Source organism: Branchiostoma belcheri, unplaced genomic scaffold (genome assembly GCF_001625305.1).
Source record: "Branchiostoma belcheri isolate BF01 breed outbred unplaced genomic scaffold, Haploidv18h27 scaffold9, whole genome shotgun sequence".
In the NCBI taxonomy this organism is placed as follows: Eukaryota; Metazoa; Chordata; class Leptocardii; order Amphioxiformes; family Branchiostomatidae; genus Branchiostoma; species Branchiostoma belcheri.
The window spans coordinates 1,282,798-1,293,360 of NW_017804575.1; the positions used below are offsets into that span (position 1 = coordinate 1,282,798).

At 41.0% G+C, this 10,563-nt stretch overlaps 3 protein-coding genes across 4 annotated transcripts in view; 1 reads left to right on the plus strand and 2 right to left on the minus strand.

Moving 5' to 3' along the window:
• LOC109487590 (kinase D-interacting substrate of 220 kDa-like) overlaps positions 1-10,563 on the minus strand; it is a 68,519-nt gene that overhangs the window by 13,770 nt on the left and 44,186 nt on the right. The gene's annotated exons all lie outside the window — the stretch shown is intronic.
• Positions 4,524-5,473, minus strand: LOC109487870. Its single transcript, XM_019791970.1, has 2 exons — positions 5,075-5,473; positions 4,524-4,928 (listed from the first exon to the last, which is right to left on the minus strand). The coding sequence occupies exons 1-2, from the start codon at positions 5,456-5,458 to the stop codon at positions 4,557-4,559; spliced, it is 756 nt and encodes a 251-aa protein (XP_019647529.1). The 5' UTR covers positions 5,459-5,473; the 3' UTR covers positions 4,524-4,556.
• Positions 5,742-10,563, plus strand: part of LOC109487861 (obscurin-like protein 1) — a 28,353-nt gene continuing 23,531 nt past the window's right edge. For both annotated transcript variants that reach the window (XR_002141285.1, XM_019791961.1), the window contains exons 1-5: positions 5,742-5,819; positions 7,134-7,187; positions 7,915-8,196; positions 8,704-8,790; positions 9,314-9,376. Coding sequence is in view for 1 of the 2 variants with exons in the window: in XM_019791961.1 (XP_019647520.1) it covers positions 5,753-5,819; positions 7,134-7,187; positions 7,915-8,196; positions 8,704-8,790; positions 9,314-9,376 (553 nt within the window). In the remaining variant the exon portion in view is untranslated. The remainder of the gene's footprint in view (positions 5,820-7,133; positions 7,188-7,914; positions 8,197-8,703; positions 8,791-9,313; positions 9,377-10,563) is intronic.

The window sequence follows — 10,563 nt, forward strand, 5'->3', positions numbered from 1 at the left end:
TCGACCTTTAACAAATTAAAGTACAAGAACTGTCAACAACGTTTAATTTTAGAGGGAAAAAGTGGTTGCGGTGCTGTTTTGAGTTGCAGGTTTGAGGACATTTGAGATTTCAAAAGCATCACTGTTGTGTTCTGGTATCAGTACTAGCCTAAGGAAATGTCGTGTTCATTTAAATGTTACAGCACTGGGCTGTTGGGAAAAATTTTGACCTTGTTCAGAGCTAAGAAAAGGTCGGAAAGTTCATGTACCAAATTCCCAAGTTGTAATTTATCGTCTTTGTAATGCAATTTGAAAGTTTAAGATGTTCCAGCATCTAACTGAACAATTGATGGCTCATGAAAACTGGAAATGATGTTTTATAACTCAACTGAATACTCAACAGCATTCAGTTACAGTAATCAAAAGTAGAAAACGTTTGTGGACAGACAGACTTCCCCTATAGCTTATTATTTAGCTATATGACTATAGGCCTGACGATGATGAAAAAACTTTAAAAAATGCAGATATTGAAATGTGAAAAAAATGTAGGATACATGAGTTTTCTTTTTCCGGTCAAGTTAGACTAACCTTTCTTACGTTTCGGTGTCAGACACCTTCCTCAGAAGCTCTGAGGAGAAAACTCCTGTCTCCTATACTTTACCAACCTGATGAAACTATTTTTGGGTGAAAAAAAGTGCCATGTTTTTTCTGTGTGGGTTAAAATTACAAATAAGAGATTATTGTCATCATAACCACCACCTTCCTTCTTCCCCAGACTGCTTTTTAAAGTCTGGTATCACAGCCATCCTTGAGGAGGTCTGTCCTTAGCCATGAATTGTAAACAAAGGGGAGCATTTCTTCCTCTTGTGGAGGAACAGCTTAATACATGAGCTTGGACGGGATTACACAGTAATAACATAGTGAATACTTTTTATCTCAGGAGAAAGTGCACTAAGGGATCTGACATCTTTGTTGAGTGAATGAGTGAATGAGTGAATGAGTGAATGAGTGAGTGAGTGAGTGAGTACCCAAGTGAGTGAGTGAGTGAGTGAGTGAGTGAGTGAGTGAGTGAGTGAGTGAGTACCCAAGTGAGTGAATGAGTACCCAAGTGAGTGAATGAGTGAGTACCCAAGTGAGTGAGTGAGTGAGTGAGTGAGTGAGTGAGTGAGTGAGTGAGTACCCAAGTGAGTGAATGAGTACCCAAGTGAGTGAATGAGTACCCAAGTGAGTGAATGAGTGAGTACCCAAGTGAGTGAGTGAGTGAGTGGGTTGGGTAAGTGGGATGTAACTACCAACAAACACAGATGAACTTTCATGATGGCAATAAACATATTTACCACCACATCCCTTATTTTGCCCACAACATAATTATTAATGCAGAAATCTGCACTCTCACACATTGAACTAAGGAGATGAGGAGACTGACCTACCATCTTGTTTGTTTCCACCAGGTACCAAGTACTGCCATACGTTACACAGGATGAACGGTCAGGGCAGCAGTGTCATGGTGAGGAAAAAGTGTGCAGCTGTGGAGGACTGTACCCCAAACACTGTGGGCTGTACAATAAACACAGATGGATCCATGGTGAGTCAACTACAGCATTTGGTCTTTTTTATGCTCAGGCCACACCAATTTAATTTGTTATTTCTCAGATTTTTTCAGAAAAAATCAGGAGCGACAGGGAAAAAAACAAAAACAGGCCAAGGCACCCCATGGTAGCCAGAAATGTTACCATTACGAACTGGGCCAATTCAGAAGCGTATGATGGAAAGCCGCAGTTTCTGCGGCTCCCCCGCTGCGCGGGGTGCTATTAGCACCTTGGCGCTAGCAAATAACCTTTTGGTAGTTTGCCTTTTGACGGAAGGCACTAATGCTTTATATACTTGAATCGCTAGGTGGTGTTTTTACCATTCGTCTTTCGATACCATGATAGCCGTGTTTGACGAATGCAGAAGGGATCGCGGGGGTGAACACTGATATTTCGTTCGGTTCAGCTATCAGTAATATTTTGTTTCCTGTCAGTTTGTCCCCACGTGCACTTGGCTGAGAAATGTTTCTTGTCAGCCGATAGTGCCTTAGTATTGTTACGACGCAGTTGTGACGGCTTGTAGAGTGGGCTTGTTAGGACGTATGCGATGATATTCTGAAGTTGGATGGTCGTATAGAGAGAATAGAGAGGGAGAGTTATTGTCACTTAATTGTGTGGCTTACATCGGAATTATATGTATGTCGAGCCGTCATGGCTCAGTTTACACACTATCATTATAATGCTGCAGTTTCCATCCGATACTATAACGAAGAAAGGAAAAACTAATGATATCATGTGAAAATAGAATAACACTACCTGGGACAAGTAGAGAAATTTTCAACATATTGTTATCATGCCCCGACTCTGTATGATTTAGGCCAATATTTACATAATGCTATACAAAAGAGAAACCTTGTCACTGCATTGTGAAATGTAACATTCCATTATTAAAACATATATACATGCATTGAAATTAGATTAGTCCACTAGTAGAAATAGCTTATAGTTATTAAGTTTTACTTGCCATACATTGTATCAAATGCAATTGTTGTGCAATAAACTTGACTGGACTTGTATCAATTTGTAATCGCCGCTTCGCGACGGACCACCGCCAGTTTGCGCTGAACGTTCAGGTTCAGTTATATGAAACTCTGAGACTTTTTACCTCCATGAAAAAATGGATGTATTGTTTTGGGTCTGTCTGTGTATGTGCGAGTCCCCGGCGTGCGGTAATGGGCCACTTGCAGTAGAACCATTTGGTGGGGACGAACGCTGCGCATGGCCATAATGATAATACCTGCGAATAGTATCAACTTTGCGGCAGGGAAACTTTGCTCTCAGACAATGGGACAACATTTTGCCCAGTGCAATAAAAGTACATAATGTAACATCTTCGTATAATGCTAGAATTGTGTCTGATATTTTCTTACTTAAAATATTCCGACCCGTGCCAACTTTAACCACAGGTGCGCTCATGAATACTATCGAATACTTTAGAAAAGTCGAGGAATGTGACATACAAACGTCCTCTTGGTGCTGTAAGGTACGTTTGTGTTAAATCATTTATACAAGAAGATTATCCATTACCCCTTACGGTTTTCCCTAAAACCCTTTGAGATCGATTGACTGTACTTTTCTTCTTCTTGCATCCGTTTCTTTAGAATTGACTGCAAAATTTTACCGAAAAGTTAAGTCTTACTTCTGTTATTGTTCACTTTGTCCTTCAAACCAGATTTGAATAGTATGTGTAGGATACCGACAGTCCATTACTTTGGCAATACACCTAAGTTAAAACACTTATTGAATAGAATTTTCAGCTACCTTATCTATATTCTATCAATATGGGTTTTAACTTCAATGCGATAAGGCAAGAACAAGACAGGCAAAAAAAAAAGATTCCGAATTTTTAAATTTTGAGATCATAAACCTTGTTAAGCAAGAATTGAGGCGACAAAATACATGTATGATGTTACAACCAACTAGTCGTATTATCTGTCTTGTAGGAACACAATTGTGCCTCAAGTTTGCTGGATCCCAGTGGTCTCTGAACCGAAAGATATCAACTACGTATTTGCCGATTTTCGGCATGTTGACCACCGGTGAACTTGAGGGCAACAAAATGTCCTTTTTTTTCAGGCAAAATCAGGCGAAAATTAATGTGGTTGTGGCCTAAGATGATAAAGTCGGGTTTTGCAACAACACCTAAATCATCGCTATCGTCTCTCAAGTTAGGTTTCACATTTTGTTTAAACTTTTTGAAAGCTTTTCTACACATATCATTTTAGACTCTCACTACTGTATCAGATGGCCATGCAATGATAGAAATTAGAAACAGACGAACGCATGTATGTGTAGAATAGTCCGTTCTCACGGACATTACTAATGAGCATGGTATTGTTTGGCTATTTCCGAAGTGCTCTCTGTCTGCCACGATAGTCTACTAATAAGAGCTACTAGTATATGTTGTTAACATGTTAGAGACATGTACCTCAGCATGATCAATTCACACAACCCTTGAATAAAATATACGGAGTAGTTCAGTAAGTTTGAGGAAAGCTTTATTTGTTCAAGTGGCATCGGTGTAAACAGTACTTAAATAAGGCACGTGTACAGATTGAAATGTCATGTAAATGAAATGTAAAATTTTCCGTAAGGTCCAGACAAATTTGAATGGTATTTCCGAAAATAACCAAATCCAATTTTCGGCAAGTTGATACCACTAAGTAATTGTAGAATACAGAGAAAGGTACTATTACTAGGAGTAAAATAATACAATCTTTCCAGCGTTTTGACTCTTATTAACTTACCAAGGCGCACACGCAGTCTTGCTTATCTATTATCTGAGATATAACGCACACATTCTCTACTGGTTCTCTATGATGTAGATGATTATATATATATAATAAAACTCTTGGTTTCTTTTACTCCACAATTAAATGCTTAATGATTGAATGTCGTGATTTAGATCCAAAAAAAGTTGATGTTTTCATAAACATTTCTAAAGGCGTAGAAAATATTCTCAGGTCTTCCGAGTCATCCCCAATTCAATCACATATATAGTGCGTTCCTTTCGCCACAAGCGAAGCATTGTCTGTACATGTTGTCTCTAATATTTTGGTGCATTTCATCTAAATCTTCTGATCGTCGGAAGATAAGAAACCCACACTCGTCGCACACTTCATCGCTGCTGCTGGTGTTTCCGGGGCCCTCATCGCTGCTGGTGTTTCCCTCATCGCTGCTGGTGTTTCCGGGGCCCTCATCGCTGCTGGTGTTTCCGGGGCCCTCATCGCTGCTGGTGTTCCCCTCATCGCTGCTGGTGTTTCCCTCATCGCTGCTGGTGTTTCCGGGGCCCTCATCGCTGCTGGTGTTTCCCTCATCGCTGCTGCTGCTGTTTTCCTCATGAACTCTGCTGATTGTGTCCTGTAGGTCAAACGGAAAAAGTATATTGTAAATAATATCCGTTTCAGGTTGTGACACACTCAAAATTCAATAAGCAGTCAAGCTGGGAGGGAACGTATCACGGCTCGTTTTTAACACTGCATGAGAATAAAATTTTCGTTACTCACCTGCCTACTATAATCATCTTTGACTTTTATGTCCGGTCTCCATCTGTATGCGTACTTGTTAAACTCCAGCTCCTTGTCTATGGAGGATCGTAAGCTATGGACCAATTCAGGGGAAGCTGAGATTGATATTTCCAGGAAGGTTTCAGGCTCCGGAGAGTTGCTTTCTTCTGATTCTTCAACACGACAATGCCAGCGACAGGGGAACTTCCGACACACTTCCAATAGCCTCAATGCTCCTTCTGGGTAGTGAGCAACGATTTCCCGAGATCCTTGGACCAATGTAAGCCTACCCTCGTCAGTCCTCAAAATTCTTACCGGTCCAGAGATTGGGTATGGTATGTTTTTTAGTGCTATGTATATTGTCGTAGCAGGAATCGCTTCCATCCCGCTGGACTACGTTCATCCAGTATAAACGTTACAGTAGACGCGGGCCAGTGGCAGTCGACAAAAGTTGTGATGTGTCCGCCTGAATTTACAGCGATAACAATGGCCGTCTTTCACACATCGGTGACGGAATTTCACTATATAATTTGAAGCCAATCAGCAGTCTCCATTTTTGTGACGTAATATTTGTCAAGCCAGGAGATAACGCCTGTCCCACGGTGTGTGTGGTCACTTGCTAGTGAGAAGCTGTGCTGTGCGGACGCACGCAGACCGTCCCCGAGCGCTTCTAGCACCATGGCAGGAATCAACGTCATTTTTTTTGCCAATGTTTCCACATTTCTGATCATCCTTTTCATGGGAGGTAAGTGAATTTGTCACGCACTTTGTCAACCTGCTTTTTGGTATTCAAGGGGTTTTCACCATGCCGTGTTGGTCGGATAAAGTGTTTGTTATAGGCCAATTATGTAACTTTTTACGCAAAAATTTGAAATCTTCTAATTATACTTAATTTTGGTGTTAGCAAGGAGGTTGATTTTAACTCCATGGTGTTAGCAACAATTACTTTCACCTTTCAACACATTTGTGACATTATTTCACATTTTTGACGTATATTTTGTGCGTTCAAACATGGTCTCCACCAGACTTCTTTTGCGGGATGAATAAATCGTAGAAATCGGCCTAAAAGGGTATTAATTGGCGAGAGAAGGTAGCGGCCGTCGAATCTCAAATTTGAAATTAATACCCTTTTTAGGCCGATTTCTACGATTTATTCAGTCCGCAAGTCTGGTGGAGAGCTAGCCACCGGTTTTCTATATGACAACAAAAACAACATACAGTGGTTGGCCCCCTAGCGTGGCATGCCAGGTCACAAGATTAGCTTCTTTGGAAATAAAACAAAAGTACTCGTACTCTTTCAAATGCGTGGAATATAATTATGAACTTGTGTATTTTGTTGGGCATCAATAAACTGGTCATTTTAATATCCCTTCAAAATAGATTTAAAAAAATCTGGTAAACGATTAGATCTTTCAGAAATTTGTAAGTTGTCAACTGACGCCCCACTGGGAGGTAGGCCACACCACTGGCAGTGGACAACCATATGTGCGGTGTGGCCAGGTTTGAATAGAAGATCATTCAGTTTTCTATCATGCTTGTATGGATCAAGGATGTTGCACTTTCTAGTGCTGAATATTGTTCTGGAATACTAAAGGGTTAAGTCAACTTACAATGTAAAGAAAAGTGACCCGAAAATATACTTTTTGTATTGTCAAAAAGTTAAATAATTGGCCTCATATATGTTGTGTCATTTGTGGTAAACAGCACTCCGAGGCCTATAAAGTTTAATCTCCAAGCAGATATCAGCAAAATCGTTGGGGGACTTTGGGCCAAAACTGGTTCCTGGCAGCTATTAAAAATGAACGTGGCTGGCTATATACACACCCGGTGTGTATATAAAATCTATTTGTCTTTTATATACACACCGGGTGTGTATATAGCCACGGCGTTAAGAAAACGTTACGATTTTGCTGTGGGGATCTGCTTGGAAATTTTGAGAAAGTACCTGATCCGTAGACTGTTGTTCTATATAACGGTTATACCAAAGACACTGTATAATGTCCTTGGTTATAATTATAAGGAGGTTCATCATACTGAAACCTATTTATTAATTGTCTAGGGATGATTCAACTGCAGCCCAGGCATGACAGGGACAGGGATATGGCCAATCACGGTAGGAGTAACGTTACCTACGTACATTGTCTAGACGTGAAAAGGAGCAGTCTAAACTGGACCCCAGTCCTACCAGACTAAACTAGTAGACTACACTACTCTACTGTACTCTATATTCAAGGAGGTCGTAAAATCATGATCCGGACTGTTTTGCGGACTGATCCGCTGAGGTTTGGTATGCTCCGAGGCTGTGTTGTGGTTAAATGCTGCGTTTGTTTAGGGGTTTTGCCTCAGCACTGGAAGTCCAGTGCTAAAGCCACTTTCCGCACTGGAATCGAGTGCTGAAAAAGGAGAGCGTTCGTAGTTTTGCCACATAATCTGGGCTCACGGTGTGGGGAGGGGGGTGAAGGGGACACGGGAAAAGCTGGGCTGCCTACCTTTCTCCACACCTGGAGGTTTTGCCTTTGGTAAAAAAAATGGCATAATTTCCAGATGTGGCTGAACGTGATGGGGGTGGAATACCAGCTACACCAAGACGATTACAGGTTTCAATCTTTTTTCCATAATCAACCATGTTTTGTACCAAGTTAACACAGATTGACTTTCATGCTAATGTTTCAATTTTATCATGGATGTTTGGATAAAGCATTTAGTTGCTCAACAGCACATTATACTGAAATCTGCGAAATTATCACAATGTATAAAAATGTTAAATGGTCATATACAGTAGATAAAATTGTGAAAGTGTAAAATTAACTGAATATATTTTCCTCTGTCTTGCCCTCTAGATGAGCCTATTATTGAGCTGGAGGCCGGTCTGCTGTCAGGCTTGACCGTCCGCGCCGGACATCCCATCCGATTGGCTGCCTACATCCGTGGGAAACCCGATCCCGAGGTATGGTGGGAGGCCGACCCCGAGCTGGACAAGACGCGCACTGTGATTGGTCCGACAGAGGACGGGTCAGAGTGCGTGCTGAAGAACTCCCAGAGGACAGACTCCGGACTGTACAAGGTCACCGCAAGCAACGATGCTGGCGAGAAGTCGGCTACCTGCATGGTCACTGTACTCGGTAAGTAGAAATGCTTTTTTCTTTTGATTATTGACTGATTGTGGCATGTTTTTAGCAGTTACAAGCCAAATGACCCATAAGATGCCAGATATAGCAATTTAGCATCAGGCTTTCAAGTTTTTCTTGATATTTATGTTAATAATGTTTGATGCAGACCCTGTGTGTGTATATGTGTGCGTGTGTATGTGTATTAGTACAATGTGAAGTGTCGAGTGTTGCCACTTGTGTTTTCCTTTTTCTTTCTGACTGACTCCTTGTAGGCAATGTAGGACTCCGGACTGGGGTTCCCGTTGTGGATACTGACCAAATCGAAATAGCAAGGATGATAAAGGAAGAGTTTCAACTTTCATGCATGAACTTTCTAGTTTACATTTTTTATATTCTTTGGGATGAGAAGGCTCTTCCTGTTGTAATTCTGGTCATGAATGTTACTCATGTGATGTACTTCAGGTTCTCCCAATGCTAGCCGTGTTTTGAATTCATTTATTGTCTTTGAATTCATCACAGACTTTGGCAGGGCTTTCCAGTCGCACTCAAGCACTGAAAGTTTGACATGTAAGTCTACTTCTAGCCAAGGGAACTTCAAGGTTAAAGGTGCGCCCTTTTTCCATATACATTTGTACATGTATCCAAGCAGATGTGTACTAGTATATTTAATATATAGTGCTGGCTTGTTTAAAATCAATAGTATCATTGCATGGCTCATTGTACATGTATTAGTTTACTTTGTTTCACCTTGTATCCCAACACTTCTACATTTTGTATCTAGTTGAGCAGTCCTAGTTACTTACTACATTTTATAATACCATGAGGACTTCTAGAAATATACAATAGAAATTCGATAAGTACTACTGTAGGACAGGAACAGAAGTTGATTTTGGTCCCCTTCAGCCAACTCCTTTTTCTTAAAGAAAGTGAAAACCGATTTTGACATGAAAATAATACCCATATGGTGACAGCCAGCAAATAAGCTATAGCTTGCCCATGCCTGTGCAGTATGACAGCACACATGGCGTTGTGTGGCGCAGTGGTATACCAGTATAGCCTGCATAGCACTGCCCTTTGGTTATATGTAACCAGAGTCCAATCTTAACTTTGCTTCTTTGTCCTATTGTAGGAACCATTCAACTGAACGATACACAGCCCAGACATGAGAGGAACAGGAATATGGTCAATCATGGTAAGAATATTGCTATCATAATGTACATTCACATTGATGCAGGTGACATAGGTTACCTTTAATATAACAATTTTGTTTGTATTGTGGGATTTGTATAGGATTTAGTTATAATATTTTTATAATATAACATGACCTTGAATTCTCACCTTGCTTGAAACAGGTCGATAGGTAGTCCCTATTTGGTAGTGAGAGTACTATGGAGGGTTGTTGTGTTTGTCAAAAACAGTGCAGAAAGTGGACATAGCTTCATATGTAGGATATTATGTAGAATATTTTGTAAATTATGTTACAAAAGTACATTTTACCTTAGTTGATGCCAAAATGCTCCCAACTTCTTCAATTCTTATCTTTCTGTAGAAGTGTAAAATTTCCAAAGGACAAATTCACCCTGAGTCATAATATTCTGGATACGCATGCATAATATCAACAAGGATGTTGAAGAAGTCAGATTCATGGTCTGAACTCAGCTTGTAGGGAGCCTGAAGACCACAGTTAGCTGACACTCGTGTGAAAAATGTGGTAGGACTAGCAAAGAACTGGCTTCAGTGAGCCCTGCTGGGAAAGGCTTCATAGTCTGACCTCAGCTTATAGGGAGTCTGAAGACCACAGTTAGCTGTCACTCGTGTAATTTGAAGTCTTATCAATAACTCAATAACTAGTAACAGGAATAGGGATGGCTACAGACTACAGTGTACCCGTGGGGGACAGACCAAGTGCTGTGTACCCAACCTCGGGGGACTGAAGCCCATAGTCTAATATTGAAGTCTTATCAATAACTCAATAACTAGTAACAGGAATAGGGATGGCTACAGACTACAGTGTACCCGTGGGGGACAGACCAAGTGCTGTGTACCCAACCTCGGGGGACTGAAGCCCATAGTCTAATATTGAAGTCTTATCAATAACTCAATAACTAGTAACAGGAATAGGGATGGCTACAGACTACAGTGTACCCGTGGGGGACAGACCAAGTGCTGTGTACCCAACCTCGGGGGACTGAAGCCCATAGTCTAATATTGACGTCACAGTCTTATCAATAACTAGTAACAGGAATAGGGATGGCTACAGACTACAGTGTACCCGTGGGGGACAGACCAAGTGCTGTGTACCCAACCTCGGGGGACTGAAGCCATAGTCTAACTAAGTTGAACCGTCTACGGAGTACGTTATCAATAACTCAATAACGT

Excerpts from the sequence above, each read along its gene's own strand:
- LOC109487870 (XM_019791970.1), bottom strand. The coding sequence starts at position 5,458 with ATGGAAGCGATTCCTGCTACGACAATATACATAGCACTAAAAAACATA. Across the intron at positions 4,929-5,074 it reads AAGATGATTATAGTAGGCAG|GACACAATCAGCAGAGTTCA; the intron begins GTGAGTAACGAA and ends TTTGACCTACAG.